At 49.3% G+C, this 26,653-nt stretch overlaps 1 protein-coding gene across 1 annotated transcript; it reads left to right on the forward strand.

Annotated features, from left to right (window-relative positions):
* Positions 1-830: 830 nt before the first annotated feature.
* Positions 831-23,436, forward strand: cog4 (component of oligomeric golgi complex 4). The gene is made up of 19 exons (XM_042340501.1): positions 831-953; positions 4,623-4,705; positions 5,635-5,749; positions 6,777-6,951; positions 7,774-7,967; positions 9,237-9,342; positions 10,709-10,866; positions 11,485-11,543; positions 12,915-13,048; positions 13,419-13,537; positions 14,607-14,773; positions 15,396-15,561; positions 16,079-16,141; positions 16,895-17,011; positions 17,726-17,818; positions 18,534-18,617; positions 19,935-20,036; positions 22,355-22,483; positions 22,716-23,436. Exons 1-19 carry the CDS (start codon positions 849-851, stop codon positions 22,848-22,850), a joined length of 2,304 nt encoding a protein of 767 aa, XP_042196435.1. The 5' UTR covers positions 831-848; the 3' UTR covers positions 22,851-23,436.
* Positions 23,437-26,653: the final 3,217 nt, after the last annotated feature.

Consider the following 26,653-nt stretch of genomic DNA (forward strand, 5'->3'; position numbering starts at 1 on the left):
TGTCCTGATGCCCTGAGCTATGCTGGGATGGGATGCCCTGAGCTGTGCTGTGCTGGGATGCCCTGTGCTGTACTGTGCTGTGCTGTGCTGGGATGCCCTGAGCTGTGCTGGGCTAGGCTGCCTGAGCTATGCTGGGATGGGATGCCCTGAGCTGTGCTGTGCTGGGATGCCCTGTGCTGTACTGTGCTGTGCTGTGCTGGGATGCCCTGAGCTGTGCTGGGCTAGGCTGCCCTGAGCTATGCTGGGATGGGATGCCCTGAGCTGTGCTGTGCTGGGATGCCCTGTGCTGTACTGTGCTGTGCTGTGCTGTGCTGGGATGCCCTGAGCTGTGCTGGGCTAGGCTGCCCTGAGCTATGCTGGGATGGGATGCCCTGAGCTGTGCTGTGCTGGGATGCCCTGTGCTGTACTGTGCTGTGCTGGGATGCCCTGAGCTGTGCTGGGATGGGATGCCCTGAGCTATGCTGGGATGGGATGCCCTGAGCTGTGCTGGGATGGGATGCCCTGAGCTGTGCTGGGATGGGATGCCCTGAGCTATGCTGGGATGGGATGCCCTGAGCTATGCTGGGATGGGATGCCCTGAGCTGTGCTGGGATGGGATGCCCTGAGCTGTGCTGGGATGGGATGCCCTGAGCTATGCTGGGATGGGATGCCCTGAGCTGTGCTGTGCTGGGATGGGCTGTGCTGGGCTGCCCTGTGCTGTGCTGGGCTGTGCTGTGCTGGGATGCCCTGTGCTGTACTGTGCTGTGCTGGGATGCCCTGTGCTGCCCTGGGATGGGCTGTCAGGCGCTGGGCGGGCAGTCGGGGTCCTGCCTGAGCCGCCGGAAGTGGTTGTCACAGTGACGCGGAAGATGGCGGCGGTGGGAAACAGCTCCAGTCTCTCCATGGAGTTCCTGCAGAGCCTCACCGACACCGCGGAGCTGCAGGAGGCCTACAGCCGTCTGTGCAGTGAGGAGGTGAGACCCCCCCCACTGCCCCCACACACTGTACACACTGCCCCCCCCCCACACTGTGCACACTGCCCCCCCACACACTGTACACACTGCCCCCCCACACACTGTACACACTGCCCTCCCCACACACTGTACACACTGCCCCCCCCCACACACTGTACACACTGCCCCCCACACACTGCACACACTGCCCCCCCCACTGTACACACTGCCCCCCCCCACACTGTACACACTGCCCTCCCCAACACACTGTACACACTGCCCCCCCACACACTGTACACACTGCCCCCACACTGTACACACTGCCCCCCCCACACTGTACACACTGCCCCCCCAACACACTGTACACACTGCCCCCACACACTGTACACACTGCCCCCCCCACACTGAACACACTGCCCCCCCACACACTGTACACACTGCCCCCCCCCACACTGAACACACTGCCCCCACACACACTGTACACACTGCCCCCCCCACACTGTACACATTGCCCCCACACACTGTACACACTGCCCCCCCACACACTGTACACACTGCCCCACCACACATTGTACACACTGCCCCCCCACACACTGTACACACTGCCCCCCCCCCCACACTGTACACACTGCCCCACACACTGTACACACTGCCCCCACACACTGTACACACTGCCCCCCCACACTGTACACACTGCCCCCCCCACACTGGACACACCGCCCCCCACACACTGTGCACACTTCCCCCCCACACACTGTACACACCGCCCCCCCCCACACACTGTACACACCGCCCCCCCCCCACACACTGTACACACTGCCCCCCCCACACACTGTACACACTGCCCCCCACACACTGTACACACTGCCCCCCCACACACTGTGCACACTGCCCCCCCACACACTGTACACACTGCCCCCACACACTGTACACACTGCCCCCACACACTGTACACACTGCCCCCACACACTGTACACACTGCCCCCCCACACTGTACACACTGCCCCCCCCACACACTGTGCACACTGCCCCCCCACACACTGTACACACTGCCCCCCCACACTGTACACACTGCCCCCACACACTGTACACACTGCCCCCCACACACTGTACACACTGCCCCCACACACTGTACACACTGCCCCCCACACACTGTACACACTGCCCCCCCCACACACTGTACACACTGCCCCCCACACACTGTACACACTGCCCCCCACACACTGTACACACTGCCCCCCCACACACTGTACACACTGCCCCCCCACACACTGTACACACTGCCCCCCACACACTGTACACACTGCCCCCCACACTGTACACACTGCCCCCCCCACACTGTACACACTGCCCCCCCCACACTGTACACACTGCCCCCACACACTGTACACACTGCCCCCACACACTGTACACACTGCCCCCCACACACTGTACACACTGCCCCCCCACACATTGTACACACTGCCCCCCCACACTGTACACGCTGCCCTCCCCACACACTGTACACACTGCCCCCCCCACACACTGTACACACTGCCCCCACACACTGTACACACTGCCCCCCACACACACTGTACACACTGCCCCCCCACACACTGTACACACTGCCCCCACACACTGAACACACTGCCCCCACACACACTGTACACACTGCCCCCCCACACTGTACACACCGCCCCCCACACACACTGTACACACTGCCCCCACACACTGTACACACCGCCCTCCCCCACACCCTGTACACACTGCCCCCCCACACTGCACACACTGTACACACTGCCCCCCCCACACACTGTACGCACTGCCCCCACACACTGTACACACGCCCCCCCCACACTGTACACACTGCCCCCCCCCACACACTGTACACACTGCCCCCCCACACACTGTACACACTGCCCCCCACACACTGTACACACTGCCCCCACACACACTGTACACACTGCCCCCCCACACTGTACACACTGTCCCCCCCACACACTGTACACACTGCCCCCACACACTGTACACACTGCCCCCACACACTGTACACACTGCCCCCCACACACTGTACACACTGCCCCCCCCCCACACTGTACACTGCCCCCCCACACACTGTACACACTGCCCCCACACACTGTACACACTGCCCCCCCCACACTGTACACACTGCCCCCCCCACACTGTACACACTGCCCCCCCACACTGTGCACACTGCCCCCCACACTGTACACACTGCCCCCCACACACTGTACACACTGCCCCCCCCACACTGTACACACTGCCCCCCCACACTGTACACACTGCCCCCACACACTGTACACACTGCCCCCCCACACATTGTACACACTGCCCCCACACACTGTACACACTGCCCCCCCCACACTGTACACACTGCCCCCCACACTGTACACACTGCACCCCCACACTGTACACACTGCCCCCCACACACTGTACACACTGCCCCCCCCCACACACTGTACACACTGCCCCCCACACACTGTACACACTGCCCCCCCCCCCACACTGTACACACTGCCCCCCCACACTGTACACACTGCACCCCACACACTGTACACACTGCCCCCACACACTGTACACACTGCCCCCCACACACTGTACACACTGCCCCCCCACACACTGTACACACTGCCCCCCACACACTGTACACACTGCCCCCACACACTGTACACACTGCCCCCCCACACTGTACACACTGCCCCCACACACTGTACACACTGCCCCCCCCCACACTGTACACACTGCCCCCCCCACACTGTACACACTGCCCCCACACACTGTACACACTGCCCCCCCCACACTGTACACACTGCCCCCCCCACACTGTACACACTGCCCCCACACACTGTACACACTGCCCCCCCCCACACTGTACACACTGCCCCCACACACTGTACACACTGCCCCCCCCACACACTGTACACACTGCCCCCCCCCACACACTGTACACACTGCCCCCACACACTGTACACACTGCCCCCCCCCACACACTGTACACACTGCCCCCACACTGTACACACTGCCCCCCACACTGTACACACTGCCCCCCCACACACACTGTACACACTGCCCCCCACACTGTACACACTGCCCCCCACACTGTACACACTGCCCCCCACACTGTACACACTGCCCCCCACACTGTACACACTGCCCCCCCACACACACACACCCTCCCCCACACACACCACACTGCCACACACTGTACACACTGCCCCCCCACACACACTGTACACACTGCCCCCCACACTGTACACACTGCCCCCCACACTGTACACACTGCCCCCCAGACTGTATTATACTATATATACTGTATTAGCCCCAGATATTATTTTCCAGCAGAAATCAATCTAATTTATTCTTGAAACATACAACATCTTCTGCTTCCACCATCTGTCTCCCTCGGGAGTCCATACTTTTACTGCTCACTCACTGATGTAGCGTTTCTGCAGATTTTTTTGTGAATTTACCGCCTTCAATCGCAAGTCGTGTCCTCTGGTTCAACCGTTCAGCGTTTTCACTCCTTGTCTGATTTCATACATAAGCCATTGGTTGAGGTACTGCTGATGTCCATGGAAACGTGTCCTTGATGTTTGTGGGGTGGAGAGCAGTGTTCTGTCTGAGGCACTCACTGCATCATCCTTGTAGAATGATCCTGTTTGATGTGTGTGTTTTGCCCTCTCTCTGCAGAAAGAGGTTGAGGCAGAACTGGAAGCCCTGATTGGACAGCAGAGCAGCATGGAGGCCAAGATGGTCGCACTACACCGCATGGGGTTAGTGTCTCCGGGAATTAGGGCTTAAACTGCTGGGGTTGGAGGTAAAGTTATAGGTGATTCCTGATCACCACGATGGCTGTGTCATTACACCAGCTTTATACCATCACTAAGTGAACCTGGAAATGATGCATAGAGATGAATTGCTTGTAAAACGATTTTTGAAACAGTGAACTGTATGAACACTGCACTGTAGCTTTGTGAAAGCTTCCCCTAAATGTACACTAATAGTATAATGGATACTGATACTTGTGCAGGATTCCTCAGCACTTACTAGAAAACGTGGGAGCCATTTGCTTGCTACTCGCCAAGCTGGAGATCGTTCTGGAGAATGGCAGTCAGGTTCCTGCGCCAGGCTGATCCGCAGTATTCCAGGGTGCTGCTGTGACAGCACAGCCTGGCTTGGTTCATCAGCAGGACTTGCAAGGGCAGACCATTTTGGGCAGGGAATCCTCGCACTCAGCTCCTGTTAACCCTGCAAGCCAAAGCCCTAATCGGTAGGGTGGTCCTAGCTTGACAAGCAGCGGGAAAGCTTGCCAGACAGCGCTCTCAGTGGCAACCTAATTTTAGCCTGTCAGACTCCAGCAGTAACCCCAACACACACTCTAGAGTTCCCAAGCCTTGGTTCTGTCGACCTGCGCCAAATACTTAAGGATTAGGTAAACAGGATGCATACCTCCAGGGAGAGAGTGTACATTCCATTCCATCAATCTCAGATTTCCATGTGAAGGTGGGATGCATGGAATTCTAGGTTTGGTTTACATTATACTTAAGCATGGTGATGGTTTCCATGTGTGTTTGATACCCGGATGGGCAAAAAAAAAAGGAACAGAATGGGGAGTATTTCTCTGGTTACATTTGATGTGCTACACAGTAATTGTATCCCTGTCTCCCATTCTCTGGGTTCCTCTCGTTCCTCTCGCCTCCAGACCCAACTTGCAGCTGATTGAGGGCGATGCCAAGCAGCTCGCAGGGATGATCACCTTCACGTGTAACCTGGCGGAAAATGTGAGCGGCAAAGTGCGGCAGCTTGACCTGGCAAAGGTACGGCAATGCTCTCAGCCACCACAGACACGCGAGGTGTCTCTGATATCAAGCAATGGCCCAGTGGGTAAAGATGATGTAGCACTAAGCTGTTACAGTCTGGAATTGCAGGTCTGTATTGAGTTAGTCAGCTCAGTGGTAAAAGCTACAGTTGACCTCTTTGCTCCTGGCCTATGGATAGGATAATAAGGCTTGGTGTCTGCTCCTGTTTACTCTCCGGTGCTGGAGGAAGTGAATAGAAAGACAGCACTAGACTTGGCTAGGAGTCCCCGTACCAACATCAATGCCTAGGTTGGCTGTCAAATAATGGTCACTCGGGCTGGGTGTGGTTAGGGTACCCTGTGTCTGTTAATGTGCACCCAGCACAGGTCACCCTTCTCAGGAGGAGGAAACTAATAGAATGAAGATGCTTTTTGTGGTGAATGATGAGATATGAGGTGACTGTCCTTAATCGTGTCCTGGTCAGCAGTGCTGTAGAGCAGACGCTTAGCGGTGTGATGTGGAGTGGGGTGAGATAGGGGGGAACACACAGGAAAACGCAGGCCAAGCCACTAGAGTCATTTAGGGCATGGTTCCCAAACGGGTTGGGGCCATGAAATGGTTTCAGGAGGCTTCGGATCCGGGACACACTGGAAGTGTAGAGGCCACAGAACCCTAGCTGGACTATGGAAGCCGGCACAGCCCAAGGAACGAATGAGAAAAGAGTTACATGGTTACATTGCTGGGCATTTAAAGACGTCCTTTTGTGGAGACTTTGGGGAGTGAGGGAGGAATGCCTTGCAGCTCCATACAGCCCACACAACCCAAGTGGGGAGGGGGCGTCCTTTGTCAGGATACCTGATTCCTGGAGGGTCTTGAGCCCAGACAGTTTGAGAATCCCTGATTTAGGGAACAGCTCGATGCTGTAATGGGAAGAAGTTTGTGATGATTTTCTGCAATGATGAGATCAAATGGGCCGAAGCCTTTTCCATCCGAACGTTTCTTGTGAGACTTGGGTTGAGTGATGATGCTCCCGTTGCCTTTCCAGAACCGTATCTACCAGGCCATCCAGCGGGCGGATGATATCCTGGATCTGAAGTTCTGCACTGATGGAGTGCAGACAGCACTGAGGAATGAGGACTACGAACAGGCGGCCGCACACATCCACCGCTACCTGTCCCTCGACAAATCTGTCATCGAACTCAGCCGGCAAGGCAATGAAGGTGAGCGGGTTACAGCGGCTGAGCTAAAGGGCAGGGTCAATGGCCCCCAAAGTTCTTGGGGGGGGGGGGTGGGTGGTGAAATATACAATATTTGCAAAGGTTTGGAAAGCAAATGGAGATTTTTAAAAAATCTGTTGCTAGCATAGGTTCAGTCCTGTGGAGAGTCCCGTAGTGTATTGGTTAGAGACAGGAAACAGTAACCTATCAAATTGGAGACTACAAATAGAGATGAAAGAGGATGTGATGCCAAAACATTAGCTCTTTGTATTTTAGTGTGTTGAGTTGAATCTTGGTGTCATCATTCTCAATTCAGGTTTTACTCGAGTATAGTCCAGGCTCACACCAAGTGGGTGTGGACTTTACTGGACTATCACTGAATTGGGAATGAAGAAAGCTTCATTAAATTAAGATTCTGAAGGAAATATATAATGTAGACCATGATAAGCTTTTTTATTTGGTACTGAGCAGGAGAACTAGAGGATACGGCCTTTGAATGGGGTTAAATTCAGAACAAATCTGCAGAAACATTACTTCACTGAGCGAGTAGGAAAATATGGAACAGGCTTCCTAGGGAGACAGTGGAAGTAGCAAAAAGTTGTGTTTCAAGAGCAAATTAGATAGATTTCTGCTAGAAAATAATATCGGAGGATACAATATATATTTTGGGGCACAACATGTCAAGCGACTGCCAGGATGGTGGAAGGCCAACTGGATGCACCTCGGTCTTTTGCCAGAAAATTCTTATGTTCTTATAGCGAAGAGTTTAGCTGATGTGGGGATAGTGAGGCTGCCCTCTGGTGATCGACTAAAATCTCTCAACAGCCAGCGTCACTGATGCCAACCTGAACCTTCTGCAAGAGGCTGAGCAGCGTCTGAAAGTCATTGTGACGGGGAAGTTTGACCTGGCAATACAGGAGGGTGACCTGCCCCAAGTGGAACGTTTCTTCAAGATCTTCCCTTTGCTGGGCCTGCACGAGGAGGGGCTGAGCAAGTTCTCCCAGTATCTGTGCAAACAGGTGAGGGAGCTCAAAGCACCGAGGGAACTGGTTTCTCATTTCACGTGGACTTGGCTGAGCAGACTACAGTCGGTCCTGTAGTTTAGTGGTTAGGGAACTTACCTCAAGCGACAGGACCTGGCTTCGATTCCCGGGCAGGGAGAAATGCTTGGTCTCCTTACTCCACACGCCTCTGTTTACCCAGCAGTAAGTAGGAACTCGGTTGTCAGTCGATTGGCAGATCACTTTTTAAAAAACAAAATCCATTACTGTTTGTGGGACGTTGCTTTGCGCAATTGTCTGCCGTGTTTCACCCACAAAATTCACAGTCAATACACTTTACAATATATTCTGCGAAGTGCTTTGAGATGACTTAACGACGTAATAAGGAGCTATATCAAATGCACGTATTATTCTGTCTTTCTCTTTCTGGCTAATTGTATAAAATTGTATAAAATTGTATAAAAGTGACTTTGTATTTTGTGGATAAACACAGAGAACTGGATGTTTTGGCAAATAGCTCCCAGCCCTGGGTCCATATCTGTTTCTGAGTGTGTTGTGGATAATTGGATTGTGGCCTTCTGCTGTGGAAAAAACAATGGGTTCTCCAGTTATCCATTGCAGTGGTTGACTGCTGGAGCGTTGGCCATGGTGTGGAGCAAGTAATAATAATAATAATCCTTGCATTTGATGAAGCAGAATATACTGTAAAGTGAATTGATTGTACATTTTGTGGGCTAAATCCGGCAACCAATTGCACACAGCAGTGTCCCACAAACAGTCATGGATTGAGTGACCAAATTATTANTTTTTGAAGGGGTTATTACCCCCGGAAAAGCGATCCGCCAAACGACTAACAACCAGGTTCCTACTTACTGCTGGGTAAGCAGAGGCGTGTGGAGTAAGAAAACTTGCCCAACATTTCACCTTGCCCAGGAATCGAAGTCAGATCTCTCGCTTGTGAGGCGAGTGCTCTAACCACTGAGCTACAGGACTCCCAAGTAGCAGGGCATGTACAGTCACTGTAGCTCTTCCCTCACTTGGGCTCTTAGCTGAGTGATGAGATCTTTACATCTTTAGATCCTCGCTCCCTCCCTTCCCTCCCCTCACCCTGACCATTTCCCCCCTCCTCTCTCCCTCCCTTCCCTCCCCTCACCCTGACCATTTCCCCCCTGCTCGGGTCATGACCCAACTGTGCAGCGCCTTGGGACGTCCTCCTGACGTGAAAGGCGCTCTATAAATGGAATCTTGTTGTTGTTGTTGTTGTTGTTTAACTTGTTTCCATCGAAGATCGCCAGCAAAGCTGAGGAGAACCTGGTCCTGGCACTGGGCACGGAGACTGATGACCGCAGGGCTGCAGTGATATTTGCTGACACACTCACACTGCTGTTTGAAGGTAAGGATTGGCCAAGTGAATTGAACTGTTACACTTAAGGAATTGTTGGGTCAGTATGGCCTTCTAATGAAAGCCAACCTTGTTTACTTTAAAGCCCTGGGTTGGAATCCAGCCCAAACTCTTGAGATGAGAGTCTGCTGACTGTAAGAGCTCGGAGCTGTAAAATGCTCAGTGAGTCTGGTCCCCAGCTCTTGGCGAGTGTCAAGTCACTGCATAAAAAGGCCAACATTTAGTGTTAGGTTTCAGTTTCCAGTTGGGATTGTCATGTCCAAGTGGCCATTATTCATTTGGGAGCCGGAGAAGCGAGGTGTGGGGAGAATCACAGCCCAATCCTTACCTTCTCCAACATTCACACACACGTTCCCCTTACAGCAGGGGGTCTGTAGATGGCATACAGCAGTAGGAATCCTGGCTGATTTTCCTATCTTGGACCCTTTGACACTGAGGCGAGTGATTTGTGTCCTGGCTGAGATCAGCTAAACAAAACAGGATGTGAATCTGTGAGTCTCTGGTTGGTATTATCAATATCACACCGTCAATGTCTTCAGTCACTGGCGTATTGGAGTTGACCGTTTCAAACCAACCCAGGAGTCCTTTGAACAGGAAGTGCTGTGTGGCCATATTTCATGTTTCATACAGATCAGCATTGCCTGGGTCTTACTTTGACTTCACTGAACTTTAAAAATTGCTTGCTCTTCTTCATTGGCCTCTGGGACTTTGAGGAATGTACTGCATTGTGGGGCCATTAAATGGTCGTGTCAGTGCCCTCCGTGAGCAATGCTGTGCCTTTCAGTCACACATTGAAGACGTGATAAGGCACTGTATCAATTGCAAGGATTATCATTATTATCTCCACAAGTTCCTTCCTTTAACTCATTGTTAAAGGAGGGAGTTTGCTGTCTCTGTGACCTGCTAACCCCATATCAACATGTCCGCTCCCTCTGCTTAGTAGGCCCCGGTCTGCTCCGCATACACCCCACCCCATTATTGGCGATTGGGCCTTCAGCCTCTCTGCCCCACCCTCTGGAACTTCATCCACATTCCCTTCCTCTCACTCCCTCCCGTGCCTCCTTCAAGGCACATCTCAAGACCCTCCTCTTCGGCCACTCTCTCTTATCCCAACCCCCAGCTCAGGTCCAAATCCTTGACCAGCGCCTTGGGACATCCTCCCGAAGTGAAAGGCACTGTGTAAATGTAATTTTGTATTTGTATTGCATTGTTTCCCACGGCTGTAGTCTGAGCTGTACTATTCCAATTGACAGTGGTTTCAGGACAGTTACTAGTCTCTGTGGAAGATATTCTGTGCTTCGAGCAGTGGTTTTGTCAGTGAGGGTAGGTCACGTTGTCTCATGGTGTATCCTGACAGGAATCGCTCGGATAGTGGAGACTCACCAACCGATTGTGGAGACGTACTATGGGCCCGGGCGGCTCTACACTCTCATCAAGTACCTGCAGGTGGAGTGTGATCGACAAGCTGAGAAAGTAGTGGACAAGTTCATTCAGCAGCGCGACTACCACAGGAAGGTGCGGCAGCTTCTAATGGGCGGGTTTGTTTCAAAAGAAATAATTAACACTTAATACCAAAATACAGCTCCACATTCCTGACCTGATACTGTAAACCAGTGTCTGGGGAAACACTCAGCTGTTGTTCAGGTGCAGAGCTCTATAGATCTCTGTTGGAGACTGTAAACGGGCTGAGCAGCCCATAAGTCCTTATCCAATTCCCTTTTGAAAATTGTTATTGAATCCATTCCACCGACCCTTTCAGGCTGTGCAATCCAGAGTTTATAATTTATAGTGACTGTGTGACTCCGGCTACAATGTCCTTTGGCCAAAGGTGGAATTGTTGTAATGAAACAATTTCCACAGCTCAGAGCCCTGATTCGGTCACTGCACTGTCAGTAGTTTGTAGTTGCCACCAAGGTGGAAAGAGAGGGTGCAAATATCGAACTTGATATTTACATTCTCCCCTTTTGCTTTGAAAATCTATCCACAAATTGTCTCCATTCTATCCTCCATCCCCCACCCTGCTCGAGCTTCCATTCCATCTGCAAAGTCCTTTGAGATGTTTAACTAAACTACATAAGTGCAAGTTGTTGTAAAGATTACAGATTAAAACACTGAATTGTCTCATTTTTGCAGTTCCAACAAGTACAGAGCAGCATGATGCGAAGTTCAGCAATGGACAGAATTGAGTCCAGGTACTGGCACTGAGAATATGCATTGTGTCTCTGCTAAGAAAATATAATGATCATCCTTACATTTGACATATGGCCTTATCACATCATAATACTAATATCCTTGCATTTGATATAGCGCCTTATCACATCGAGACGTCGCAAAGTGCTTCATAGAATACAGTATGAAGTGTAGCGACTGCATTTTGTGGGCGAAACACAGCAGCCAATTGCTTACAGCAGTGTTCTACAAACAGTCGTGGATTGAGTGACCAAACTACTATCATTTATTTGTTTTTTGAACCGATTATTACCCCCGGAAAAGCGATCCGCCAATCGACTTAACACCGGGTTCCTTCTTGCTGCTAGGTAAATAGCCGTGAGGAGTAAGGAAACTTGCCCAACTTTTCGCCCTGCCCGGGAATTGAATCCAGATCCTCTCGCTTGCGAGGCAAGCGCTCTAACCACTAAACTACAGGACTACACATTGTTGAAACTTCTTGAAGTGCATCACAAACTACAGTGTGTATTCATAAGCGAACGTTACAGCCAAATTTGTCCATGGCATTGCCTCATAAACAACAATGAAATGATCAATTTTATCTGGGGGGTGTTGTTGGCCAGGGAGAAACTCCCTTCTCTTTTTCAACAGTGCCATGGGATCTTTCACGTCCACTTGAACTGGCTAGTTGTAATGATTCATCCAAAGAACGGCATCTCCGACAACACAGTGGTCAATTTAGACTGAGCTCAAAGTCCTTATGTAAGGCTTGAACTCATATGCTTCTGACTCAGGCAAGAGTGCTACCACCTGAGCCAGACTGGCACCTATGTATATCCTCACAGCTTGTTGGTATGTAGCAGTGAAAGGTTACCTGGTACCTGTCCAACTAGGACCACCCAACCTGTTAGAGCAAGTCTCACAAATGAGCCAGATAGGCTGGTAGTGCTTTGGATTAATGCAGAGCTTTCAGCCTTTGTTCTGCATATCTTCACAGTAAATCCTAACCTCCCTCCCACCTTAAAGTAGACCTTGCCCTCAGTAATAATAACAATTCTTGCATTTGATACAGCGCCTTATCAAGTCTTTGAGACATCTCAAAGTGCTTCACAGAACATACTGTAAAGTGTAATGACCATATTTTATTACACAGTATTAACTTTTATTACCTCAAAAAGGCCTGATTGAACCAGATGGTAATTGAACCCACAATCTTTGATCCAGAGTTTGCTGCTCAACACACTCAGCCATTCAGGTTGTTTCTACTGAGAAAGTTTCTACAAAATACTGAGAGTTTTTGCTAAGAAATCTACATTTGTAAGCAGCAGTAATGGGCTATGAATAATGAGGGCGAGGATGTACAGACAGGATATTCATTTTGTTTATTGCTGCAGGGAATTGGACACGATATTAACAGAGGTGACCCTGATGAATGCTCGAGCAGAGCTGTACCTGCGCTTTGTTAAGAGAAGGATCACTGCAGACTTTGAGGTTTGCGATGCTGTTGGCACAGAAGAAGTGAAGCAAGGTGAGAGTGTGTGCGTGGGGAGTGGGGGGTGTGGCTGAGGCTCCAGGTACTCTTTTATATCAAACTGTTTAGGGTGTTTTAGAGAGTACGGCCGCTTCCAATGTCCCATGTCCATTATACTGGCAGCACGGCTGTAGGGAAGGACCCAAGAGATGCCAATACCCCCCCACCCCCAAGAGGTTGTTCCATCAGTGCCTCCGAGACACTGAGCTGGGATCAGACCTGGGATCTATGGATAATGATGGTTATCCTGCCTAACCTGGTGTTGAACTGTGGGAGAATAATTGTGGGGTACCTTTTTCCCTGCTTGTGTAGGAATACTGTGGTGATGTGGCCTGCTCTGTGACGTGCCGCCTGTGTTTCTCCTCAGAGCATCAGAAGGCACTGGACAGGTTGTGTAACAATTGCCTGCTGAGCCGGAATATGCAGGAGCTGATCGGATACTACATCACCATGGAGGAATACTTCATGAGAGAGACGGTTAACAAGGTACAGTGCAGGGTGTGGGAGGACTGTCAGCAGTGGCACTCACTGGATTTCTCTACCCACAGCCGTGGCAGGTCAGTACTTGTAAACGTGAGACACCCGGGTGCAGGACAGATGAAGACAAAGCCTCAAAATCATCATCATTTATATTGCGCTCTTCACGGGGGGGCAGTGTCCCGGATAATGTCCGGGAATGCTTACCTGAGCCAAAAATCGGGGCCAAAATGGTTAAGAGTGTTGATCAGGAGGCACTTCTGCATCAGGACGCCTGTAGCTCGGTGGTTAGAGCTCTTGCCTCACAAGCTAGAGGACCTGGGTTCGATTCCCGGATGAGGAGAAACGTTGGGCAAGTTTCCTTACTTAGAATAAACGCTTCACAGATACCCTGTAAAGTGAATTGACTGTATATTTTGTTAAGTTTCCTTACTCCGCACGTGACTTTACCCACCAGTACTCAGTTGTTAGAGCACTCACTTTGCAAGCGAGACACCTGGGTTCAATTCCCGGCAGGTGAAACCTTGGGCAAGTTTCCTGACCACACCCCTAATAATAATCCCTCAAAAAAAACGATAACAAATTGGTCACTTCAATCCACAACTGTTTGTGGGACGCTGCTGTGCACAATTGGCTGCCGCCTTTCGCCCACAAATATACAGTCAATTCACCTTATAGTCTATTCTGTGAAGCGCTTTGAGACATCGAGAAGACAGGAAAAGCGCTATATCAAATGCAAGCATTATTATTATTTTTATTATGTAGGACTCCAGTTATTGGTTGATTGGCGGATCGCTTTTCCAGCGGTAATAATCGCTTCAAAATTTTTTGATAAATAACTAAACAATAATAATAATTTGGTCACTCAATCCACGACTGTTTGTGGGACACTGTTGTGCATAATTGGCTGCCGCGTTTTGTCTACAAAATACAATCTTTTCAAAATACACTTTACTCTCCCTTTTATTTTATTCTCCCGATGTGAAAGCCGCCATACAAATGTAATTTTGTTGAGGTTGCTGTTATTATTATTAAGCTTCCTGTGCAGAAAGTTTAATGTTTTTTTCTGTGTAAACAGGCCGTCACAATGGACGTGTGTGAGAAGGGGCAGCTGACCTCCAGCATGGTGGACGATGTGTTTTTCATTGTGAAGAAGTGCATCGGTCGTGCTCTGTCAAGCTCCAACATCGACTGTCTGTGCGCCATGATCAACCATTCCACCACCGTGCTGGAGTCCGACTTCAGGTAACAACATCAACAACTTGCATTTACGTAGTGCCCCTCACACAGGGTAGCGCCCCAGAGCGCCTAAGCAGTAGAGCAGTGGGATGGACCTAGCCCTGATGCACTCTCGACACCCAGAACTGGGGCCATGTAATGGTGCCACCCCTGAATTGTTATTAAGTGGGGTTAATGACTTGTCAGAGTAAGGACCAACTGGGCTCCTCGAGGCTGGGTGCTACTTAGAGACAGAACCCAGATCGATGGCTGGTCTGTGCTGACATCGCTGATCTCAGTCAATGCCCCTGTATAGTCTTGATGTTTATTTGGAGGACAGTTGGCCAGGAAAAAATTCCCTTCTCTTTTCAAGAATGACCATCTGATCAAGAAGATCTGTGATTTGATTGGCGGTGTTTAATACAATAACAGATTATTATTGTAGTTATTATACTGTAGAGGTTATAATGTTTGATTGGCTGATCAAAATTGATTTGCTCCTCTCCTTGTGTGTGTAACTAATCGAGTGAGCTTGACCCCAAGCAGGGCTCTGAATGGTGCTGTTGATACTGAATTGCGCAGGTGGTGCTCAGATGCAGGTCGTTGGCAAGTCCCTGAGGTTTGGTGTTTGCTTGTTGTCTGTCTGCAGGGAGGTGCTCTATAACAAGCTGCGAATGGGTTTCCCCGCCACCACCCTGCAGGACATCCAGCGCGGTGTGACCAGCGCAGTCAGCATCATGCAGTCCAGCCTGCAGCAGGGCAAATTCGACACCAAAGGCATTGAGAGCACCGACGAAGCCAAGCAATCCTTCCTGGTACGATCATTTCAGCAGCTGAACTCACTCTCCTGGGCAAAAGTGAGGTCTGTTTGGGGCCGAGGTGGCTGAAAGCCAATGGGAGAACAGAATTGAATTGATAACTCTCTGTAATGGGCTGGGTATCTGGTTCCCGAGCCAGGCAGCTTGGTAGTGCTCCACAACACTGTGAAGAGGCACTGGTCACCAGGGTGTGTGTGTGTGGGGACTGTTCCCCCTTGACTCCTATTAATCTTGCAAGCCATACCTGAACATGAAGGGTGAGGCTGAGCCGAGATGCACTCTCTCTAGCTGCCTCTGACACTCAGTGTGCCGTGCTGGGCGACTTCCTACAGCAGGAGCCGGAAAAACATCAGTCTTCTGAAGCGGAGCGGAGAAACAAGCCAAATAGTCTCAGCACAAGACCAGATCCCACACTAACCCTCAGAGAAGATTACACTCTGATGCATTGATCACGCTGCTGCAGACCTGCCCACCTTTATTTTATGCCATTAAAGTTCTGCTTCTTCCTCCTCAGGTGTCTCTGAACAATGTGGAGCTGTGCAGTGAAAACCTCCTGACACTGAAGAAGAACCTGGAGGTATGAGAGCAGCACTGGGGTGGGGGGGGGGGCTTTGTACCACAGTCATTCTGAAAGAGCTTTCAGTTGCAGCCTGGGATTTGGGTTCAAGTCTACGGCTGTTCACAACACGGTTCATTATGGAACCAAAATAATAGTCGTTATTTCAAAGTAGAAAAGTCTCGAAGGCGTGATAGGGCGCTACATCAAATGCAAGGATTATTATTGTGAAAGTGTAAAGGCGCTGTATGAAATGCAAGTGTTACATTTATCCACTGTTGGAGTCGGTTGCTCATGGAATGCTTCACTCCACGAGAGACAGCCAGCCATACTTGCGATAGTTTCCTTCCTTCGGATGAGATGTCAAACTAACGTCCCGTCTGCCTGTTCAGGTGGATGTTAAAGATCCCGTGCCACCATTTGAAAACGAAAGGGTCCTTCCTGGTGTCCTGGCCAATAAATTCCCCAAGTAAAATTGGTCACTCACTCCACGACTGTATGTGGGAGCTGCAGGGAGCTGTGCGCAACTGGCTGCCGTGTATGCCTACAAAATATACAGTCACTGCACTTTACAGTATATTCTGTCTGGCGCGAGAAGGTGCTATATGAAATGAAAGTATTATTGTTAGTATTGTTGCTGCCAGTGTAGACATTGTGGTTTAGATGCTCTTCACTGGAGGAGGAAGGCTGGTGTAAGAAGTGATTTACCGGGAGAGAAGGAGAATGTAAATGCAATTGGAGGAAAGTTACTGATTTGGCAAATGTTTCTCACAGAATGACTGTACGAAGCTGTTTAGCCAAGGGCTCGGAGCAGAACTTGCTCAAGCCAAGATTGACAGCTGCCTATCAGACCTGGCTGCTGTGTCCAACAAGTTCAGAGACCTCCTGCAGGTGAGCTGCTCACACAGGGTCTGTGGGGAGTTGTGGTGGTTTGGTCAATGATCAGGTGGTGCTGTGGGGCAGTGTTACCAGGAGTTGGTCGGGGGGTTGGAGACTTTATTCTCCCAGTGTCCAGGACGATTGATATAGTGTGGAGGCTGTAAATGAGTGCGTAGAATGGGAGCTGAGTTGTGCTGTTTGACATGTCCTCTATGCCTCAGCGATCTCATCATGGAATCATAGAATATTACAGCACAGAAGGAGGCCATTCAGCCCATCGTGCCTGTGTTGGCTCTTTAGAAGAGCGACCCAATCAGTCCCACTCCCCCGCTCTTTCCCCATATCCTTGCAAATTTTTCCTTTACAGTTATCTATACAATTCCCTTTTGAAAGTTGTTATTGAATCTGTTTCCACTGACCCTTTTAGGCTGTGCATTCCAGACCCTAACAACTTTCTATGTACAAAAAATCCTGTCTGTCATTAAAGATTTTATGGCATTCTTCAAGAAGAGGTGGGAGTTTCTTCCGTTGTCCTGGCCAGCAATCCCCCAGATAAAACTGGTCATTCACTTCATCGCTGTATGTGGGACACTGTTGTGCACAAAATGGCTCCTACAATTAACACGATCCTTATACTTTATGGAGAAACTCTGAAGCAGTTTGAAACATTTCGATGTTCAAGTTCCCGTATCGTAATCAAAGATTATTTTGCTTTTTATGTCACAGGAAGGTTTAGCAGAATTGAACTCCACAGCTGTTAAACCTCAGCTTAAGCCCTGGATAAATGGATTCCTCTCAGTCACTCACAACATCGAGGAGGTAAGAACACATTACACAAAGTTGATTCCTTTACAGTATTTGATAATATAGTGCTTGATTACAGGTCATTTAAACCTGGGAGATTCAATCATTTGTCGGTACTACCCTCCCCCCCCCCCCCCCCATCTTGCCCCTCCTCGACCTGTCCTTAATCCTACCTCTTCGGCAGTCGCTACAGTGACCTCCCTTTATCCACCGACACCGAGATTGGCCCCAGCGTTGTATTACATGAAGGACGCTGCAGAAATGTAAGTTATTGTCGTGACTAAATGTTGGGCATATCCTACACAACAAGAGGCCCTGAAATCCAGGCTGTAAAGATGGTACATCAATTATTGTGAATACAGTAAAACTCACAGAAGTCGTATCAGTCGGGACCATAACATTTAATATGACGTACGCAAAGTCTGCGTTTCAGGCCAACTATAAGTCACAAATCAAATCCAATTTAATCAATATTTCAGCGAGTAAAGTGCACATGATTAATACGACTGGTGTAAAGAAATCTAAGTGGTTTTGATAGGAAACTGAATGGGACTCGGGTGAATGTACAACTTGGGTGATTATACGATTGTTGAAGGTAAGATTTTCATTGTAATGAAGGATTCACTTCAGGAACACGCTATTATTATTCTAAAATAACCCTAAGTTTTGTCAGTACTTAATAAAAAAAAGTGCTGGTGTCTGCTAGCCACTGACTGTTCTGTTATTTCAGGAGGAGTTCAATGACTATGAGGCCAATGATCCCTGGGTTCAGCAGTTCATTGTGAACCTGGAGCAATTAATGGCTGAGTTCAAGGTACAATCACTGAAATGTACAGTAGGAGGCCACTTAGCCCAGTTTTTTGTGTCGGTGTTTGCTCCTCCAAGAAGCGTCCTATTACAATTCCCTCTTTCCCCATCTCCTCTTATGTGTTAGCCTGGCTCAGCCGTAGCACTCTCACCCCTGAGCCAGAGCTTGTGGGTTCAGACCCCACGTTGAGACTTGGAACTCATCTAGTCTAAGCTGTTGCTCCAGTGCAGTGCTGGGGGTGTCCTGCATTAACGCTGCATTGCTGGAGGTGCCATCCTTCAGACTTTAAACTGAGGCCCAGCCTGTTTGTACGAGTGGATGTTAAAGATTCCATGGCACTATTCAAAAAGAGATGGCGGTCTGGTTAACTATCCCTCAGATAAAAGGTCACTCACTCACTTCAACGCTGTTTGTGGGACGTTGCTGTTTGCATTTTAGCTGCCACTTTTGCCCACAAAACACAGTCACTACACTTTAGAGTATATCAGTATATCCTGTGAAGTGCTTTGGGACGTCCTCCTGATGTGAAAGGTGCTAGACCAAATGTAAGAATTATCATACTAATACCCTTCCTGTATAGATACTTGTCTCAGTCTCTTTTAAATGCCACAATCATTTCACAATAAAATTTGAAGCATCTCCTGGGATGGCTTTGAATGTGGGAATCTCTCCCTCTCAGCCACTTTCCCATGACATTAAAAACACGGTTGTGGTGGTGGGGAATGGAGTGATAGGATTCACTTAAACATTCCAGGAGCTGGAAACAAATATACTGAGCACGGCTGAGCAGGTTCACTGGTCAGCGCCTTGGGCCGTCCTCCCAACATGAAAGGTGCTTTATAAATACAATTTATTATTTTTGGTCAGAGTAACAGAGATCAGGACATTCTGATCCCTGGTCTGTGCTGAGACAGCTGCTATCAGTTGGCCAGCAGCAGAGGTCCTCACTCTCCACCTAAGTCAGGGGAGGACAGGAAATCAGCCTGTGTACCTGATAGTTAAGCATTAACCCCACACCCCTCAGCAGGTCAAGGTGGCAGGACAGGTAGTTAAAGCTGTTAAAAAAAGCATACGGGACTGTAACTGTACACCTCATTACACAAAATAACAGGAGACTTGGTAATGAGTGCCTGATAGAATACAAAGAACCAGGATCCTGGTGTTTGTCACGTCTAGAAGCCACGTGCAGCAATGTGAGCAGGAGCTAGCAAACACTGGGAATGTACAGAGCAACTCCCAGAAAGTCAAACAATATTAACTGGGAATTCTGTTTGTGTGTATGTGTGTATTATGGTGTGATGTGTGTGTCTATGTGTGTTACAGGTCGGATTATCCCCTGTTATCTATGACCACCTGACCAGTCTGATGACCAGCCTGATTGCTATTGAGCTGGAGAAGGTGGTTCTGAAGTCGACGTTCAGCCGGGTAGGTATGAAAAACTGCATCAATACAGTTGAGCCTCTGTTGTAACGCGGTGGGTGGGATCCACAATATGCCACCCCGCACTGTCAGTCAGTAATGGGCTGATCACAGTCAACAACAATAACAACAAGCTTCCATTTATAGAGTGCCTTTCACATCGGGAGGACGTCCCAAGGCGCTGGACAGTTGGGTCAGGACCCGAGCTTTGGGGGGAAAATGGTTAGGGTGAGGGAAGGGAGGGAGCGAGGAGGGGGGAAATGGTCAGGGTGAAGGGAGGGAGCGAGGAGGGGGTAGAGAGTCGAGAGGGGAGCTGAAAGCTCGGTCAAAGAGAAAGGTCTTGAGACCGGCCTTGAAGGAGGAAAGGGAGGAAGCGGCGAAGGCACTGGGGGATGGAGTTCCAGAGTCTCGGGGCTGAGAGGCTGAAGGCCCGACCACCGATGGTAGGGCGGTTGGGGCGGGGGATGTGGAGCAGACCAGAGCCAGAGGAACGGAGGGTACGGGCAGGTAGGTAGGTCGGAGAGGTAGGAGGGAGCGAGGCCGTGAATGGCCTTGTAGGTGAGAATGAGGATCTTGAATTCGATCCTCTGGGAGATGGGGAGCCAGTGGAGGCGAGCGAGGGAGTGAGGGCGAGGGTGGGAGTGAGGGCGAGGGTGGGAGTGATGTGGTGCGGGACAGTACATGAGCTGCAGAGTTCTGAATGACCTGCAGTGTGGAGGGAGGGCCGGGAAGGCCGACGAGGAGAGAGTTCCCATAGTCCAGCCTTGAGGTGATAAAGGTGTGGACCAGAGTTTCAGCCGCGTGAGGGGTGAGGTAGTGCCGTAGTCTGGCGATGTTCCGGAGGTGATGGAAGGCGGTGCCAGTTGTGGCGCAGATATGAGGGAGAAAGGACGGCTCAGGGTCGAACAGAACGCCGAGGTTCCTGATGGCTTTGAGAGGTGGAGAGTGCGGAGCTGATGGTGTCAGCGCCTGAGGTGCGGAGGCGCTGACGTGAGCCAATCAGGAGGGCCTCAGTTTTGCGCACGTTGAGCTGAAGGAAGTTGTCTCTCGTCCAGGACTCGATGTCGGACAGACAGCTGTCAGGACATCGGGGGTTGAGGGTAGAGGAGGAAAGGTAGAGTTGGGTGTCATCCGCATACATGTGGGAGTTAACCCCATGTCTGCGGATGATGTCACCACAGGGGGAGCATATAGAGGGTGAAGAGGAGGGGACCGAGGACAGAGCCCTGAGGGACACCGCACGAGACAGTGCGGGGGGTGGAGGAAAAGCCGTTCGTGGAGACAAAGTGAAGACGGTGGGAGAGGTACAACCTAAACCACTCAAGGACAGGGCCTTGAAGGTTGAGGTGGGAGGACAAGCGGTGGAGTAGGATAGCGTGGTCGACCGTATCGAATGCTGCCGATAGATTGAGGAGGACGAGGAGGCAGAGGGAGCCCTGGTCACAGATGGTCAGGATGTCATTGGTGACCTTGACCAGGGCAGTTTCTGTGCTATGGGCAGCACGGAAACCCGACTGGAGGGAAAGTGCTGACCCGACAGTCAGCACTTTCACAGCCACTGCACGTGTTCGGGGCTCCCTCTGCACCAGCCGGCTTCCTGCCCTGCAAAATATCTGACTTTCGGGTCATCGCTGATCCCACTCTGCACACATGCAGCTCCGGGGCAGTAAAGTTGTCAGCTGTCTGGTTTTGGGCTGGAAAGTCCAGTTATAAGGGAATGTGTAGTTTCTGCTCAGAGATATTGACCGGACAGCAAAAGCCAGTTATTGCAATTTTCTATCTTCTGTAGAGTGGCCTCAACTGTTCTCACAGTGAGGGGAGGGAGAGAGTACAGAGAGGGGAGGGAGTGAGTACAGAGAGGGGAGGGAGTGAGTACAGAGAGGGGAGGGAGAGAGTACAGAGAGGGGAGGGAGAGAGTACAGAGAGGGGAGGGAGAGAGTACAGAGAGGGGAGGGAGAGAGTACAGAGGGGAGAAGAAAAAAACGTTTTTTCAAAAAAAATCCAGATGAGACTTTACGGTTGTTAGGAAGGTTGTAGCTCCATTCCTGATTGTTTCTCTGTCAGCAATGGGGTGACCCATTGTCTCAATGGACGGGTCATTTTGTTCCTCTCGTTCTGTTCATCTCTCGCTATATCCCTCTCTCGCTCTGACCCTCTCTCGCTCTGTCTGTCTGTCTGACTCTCCCTCTTGCTCTGTCACTCTCTCTCGCTATTCCCTTCTCTCTGACCCCCCCCACCCCACTCCCTCTCACTGTCTGTCTCTCTCTCTTTCCCCTCTCTCTCTCGCTCAGTTCCTCACTCTCTCTCTCTCTCTCCCTCCCTAGCTCGGCGGGCTGCAGTTTGACAAGGAACTCCGGTCACTTGTGGCTTACTTGACCTCCGTCATCACGTGGACCATTCGGGACAAGTTTGCTCGGCTCTCCCAGATGGCGACAGTCCTGAACCTGGAAAGAGTGAGTCAGCATTTTCCTTGTCGGGCAGTTTGGGAATGACTTTTCCTGAATACAATCGTGTGTGTAAATGTGGTGTCACTGAGCCTTCAGCTGTAACCTGTGATGTTAATTTAGACCATTCCTTAGTCCTGGTCCATTGTTTATTTAAAGCATTTTACAGCCTTGCTCTGTTGCCTTTGCTGCGATGTAGTGTAAATGTGGGGATTTGATCTGACACCTGCCTGTTCCACAGGTAACGGAGATTTTGGATTACTGGGGGCAGAATTCTGGCCCTTTGACATGGCGGCTGACCCCGGCTGAGGTTCGCCAGGTCCTAGCACTCCGCAACGACTTCCGCAGCGAGGACATCAAGAGGCTTCGCTTGTAGTATGTGCCTGGGATCTTTGGAAAGCAATGGGCCTTGGATCTTTATCCTTCCTTTAAGTGGAAATAGACATGGTCTGTTCATGTGGTCGAGTGCTCACTGTCACAACTGACACTCCTAGAGACTCACTAAACAAAGCCGTGGGTTATTATTGGGCACCAACCAACAGGAACCATATAATTGACCTGCGGAGGCTAATCGTGCTGGTTTTCGTGGAGAGTTACAGACTACTTTTCCTTCTCTAGTTTTAAAAGGAATCGTCTTCCTATTAGAATAAATGCTGGACCTTCTGGTGTATTTGGAGCGTGCGGTAAAGGTGGCATACGGTGCTGCATCCGAATTTATGTGATATCAGACTGCTTTATCCTGAAACCTTTTCACACAGATGATTAAATGTATATTTACGGCAATGCTTCACAGGGTCGGCAAGAATGAAACTCCAGGACTTGGGAATCTCAGCCTGAAGTCTGTTGGGACAGGTTGGCTCTGAATGTCAAAAGGGAAATTTCAGAGGGAGCTGTGTGTTATAATACAATTCTCAATCCTTTATAATGTCTTCGAGATGTCTCAAAGCGCTTCCCAGATTATAATGTCAAGTATATTTTGTGGGAGAAACCTTCCAGCCAATTGCACACAACAGTGTCTCACAAACAGCCGTGGATTGAAGTGACCAAATTATTATTTAATTTTTTCTTCTTTTGAAGGGTAACCCCTGGAAAAGCGATCCGCCAATCGACTAACAACTGGGTTTCTACTTACTTTTTACTTACCTACTTACTTAATTACCGGGTTCCTTCTAGGTAAACCTCTGCGTACGGTGTAAGGAAACTTGCCTAACATTTTGCTCTGCCTGGGAATCAAACCCAGGTCATAGAATCATAGAATTATACAGCACAGATACATGCCATTCAGCCCATTGTGTTTGTGCCGCTCTCTGAAAAGAACTTCCAAATCAACCCCACTCCCCCACTCTCTCCCAATAGCCCTGCAAACTTGTCCTCCCCAAATAATTATCACCTTTTCTCTTAAAAGAGAGAAGTAGATAATTATCATTAGAAGTAGATGATTAAAAGTAGATTGCTATCGAAACGGCTTCCACCACCCTTTCAGGCAATGCATTCCAGACAACTCGCTGTGTGAAAGAATTTCTCTTCTTCCCTCTGTTTCTTTTAACAACTATTTTAAATCTGTGTCCTCGGGTTACCGACCCACCGCCAGTGGGAATAGTTTCTCCTTGTTCACCCTATTGAATCCCCTCAAAATTTTGAAAACTTCTATTAACCTTAAGGAGAATAATCCTCGCTTCTCTCGCCTCTCCTGATCACTGAAGTCCCTCATTCCTGGTACGATTCTGGTCAATCTCCTTTGCACCCTCTCCAATGCCCCGACACCCTTCCTAAAGTGTGGGGCCCAGAACTGAACACAGTCTCTCGCTGAGGCCTAACCAGTGTTTTATACAAAGGTTCATCATAACTTCCTGACTTGTGTATTCTATGGCCCTATTTATAAAGCCCAGTATCCCGGATGCTTTTTTAATAGCTGTATCTGCCTGTCCGGCCACCTTCAAAGATTTACTATATGACACCCAGGTCTCTCTGTTCCTTCACCCCCTTTACGATTGTACCATCTAGCAATTGGTCTTCAATTGCGAGGTGAGTGCTGTAACAGCTGAGTTACTCTTCTGATCTGGGAGCAGGTGGGACATTGAGTGAATAAAGTTGAAACGAACATTAGATAAAGTGACTCAGTACAGAGACATTCTTCATTTCACATTGGGAAAACTATTTTAGGTGCAAAAAACATAATAATTGGCCACTCAGGACTTCCAGTGTCTAGAATTGTAATCCAGTGTGAGCAACGATCTCAGCAGTGGAGGGCAGATGATCAGGGGATGGTTGGGAAAGGATTTCTCTCTTACAAACCAACATTTAGCAAAAACAGCTTCACTGCAAAGTTAAAGCATTGGATCATAAAACTACGTGATCCTCAAACTGCAGACCAAACAGTGCCTCCAAAATGATTGACAATTTACAATGTGTCTCTGGCGAGGGGAGAGTTTAACATATACAGGTAACCAACAATCACCTTGATTGCACTTTGAATGAAGATGAGCTCAGTACTGCAGAGAAGCAGCAACTGGAGTCAACTGAGCAACAACCAGTGTTAACAGTCACTTCTCTTTCCCTATACGAGTCCCCTCCCGTGGGAGGTTTAGTGATGGAGTCACGTTAACTGCAGAATCTGAGATCGTTCATGCGCAAACATTAACAAAAGTTATTTGTTTGGAATTATTACAATCAGTTCATTTATTTGAACTGTTTCTTTCAAGTTTTCATTTTCATTTTGCAAACAATAAAACGTCCAATAATGGAGAGGTTGAATTCTGAGACAAGGCAGCAGATAATAGCCCACAATTATATACAAGATCAATTTAAGATTAATAAAATATACACAGATACTTGAAATAAAATCATAAAGGCAGTGGGAAGGTTCTAGATGTGTGATAGCATGAGCAGTATCTGTGTCGTGTGTCAGCAATGAAAGTTCATAGAATATTACAGCACAGAAGGAGGTCTTTGGAAGAGCCGCCCAATCAGCCCCACTCCCCCTCTCTTTCCCCATATCTTTGCAAGTTTTTCCTTTCCAACTCCCTATCCAATTCCCTTTTGAAAGTTGTTTTTGAATCTGTTTCCATCACTTTTTCAGGCCGTGCATTCCAGACCCTAACAACTCTCTGTGTAAAAACATTCTCCTCATCTCCCCTCTAGTTCTTTTGCCAATTATCTTAAATCTGTCCCCTGGTATTTAATTGTTATTTGTCTGCAGACTGTGATGACACAGAGAAATGTAAACTGAATATTGGTTTGATTATATCGTGGTTATTAACTCCAACATTTTTTGGATTAAACTTGGAAATAATCAGACGCCGATTGTTGATCTTTCTGTGTGAATATTGCCTTGGGACGTCCTCCGGGCGTGAAAGCTGCTATACAAAAGTAATTAGTTATTGTTGCTGCAACCGAGTAAGAACAATGTTCTTCTGTCCCACACAGGTCCCTATCCTGAGTAGACCCGAGAGCTTTGCAGCACTGTATCCGTGTATCTGGTGTCTGGAGCTGAGGCTTCAGATCAATACACGCTTGTGATTTAATACTAACATTCCCTGCATTTGATATGGCGCCTTATCAAGTATTTAGACGTCTCAAAGCGCTTCACATGATATACCGTAAAGTGGAGTGACTGTATTTTGTGAGAGAAACACGGCAGCCAATATGTGCACAGCAGCGTCCCCCAAACCGTCTTGGAACGAGTGACCAATTTTATTTGGGGGATTGTTGGTTAGGACACTGGGGGGGGGGGGGGGAGAGAGACTTCCTTCACTTTTCGAATAGCGCCGCGGGATCTTTAACGTCCACCTGAACAGGCAAACAGGACCTCAATTTGTCTCATCTGAAGGACGGCACCTCCGACAATGCAACACTCCCCCCCCACCCAGTGCTGCATTGGAGCATGAGGTTAGACCGTGCGATTCCTGATGTGGGGCTTGAACTCACAACCTTCTGACTCAGAGGTGAGAACCAGGCCATTTGATCATTTGTCGGCCACTCAATCCCATTCCCTACCTTACATGTCCTTTCCACTAAACTAATATTGCACATAGTTCTGTCCTGTCTGATTGGCACCAAATTGTAACTTTCAGAAGTAGCTGCCACTCAGACTCTGGTTCATGGCTGTGTATTTAAGTCCGGTAACCTTAGGTTAGGGTCTAACGTTAAAACCCTCCACAATAGATAGAAAATCTTGTT

This window comes from Callorhinchus milii, unplaced genomic scaffold, assembly GCF_018977255.1.
Source record: "Callorhinchus milii isolate IMCB2004 unplaced genomic scaffold, IMCB_Cmil_1.0 Scaffold14, whole genome shotgun sequence".
NCBI lineage: Eukaryota > Metazoa > Chordata > Chondrichthyes > Chimaeriformes > Callorhinchidae > Callorhinchus > Callorhinchus milii.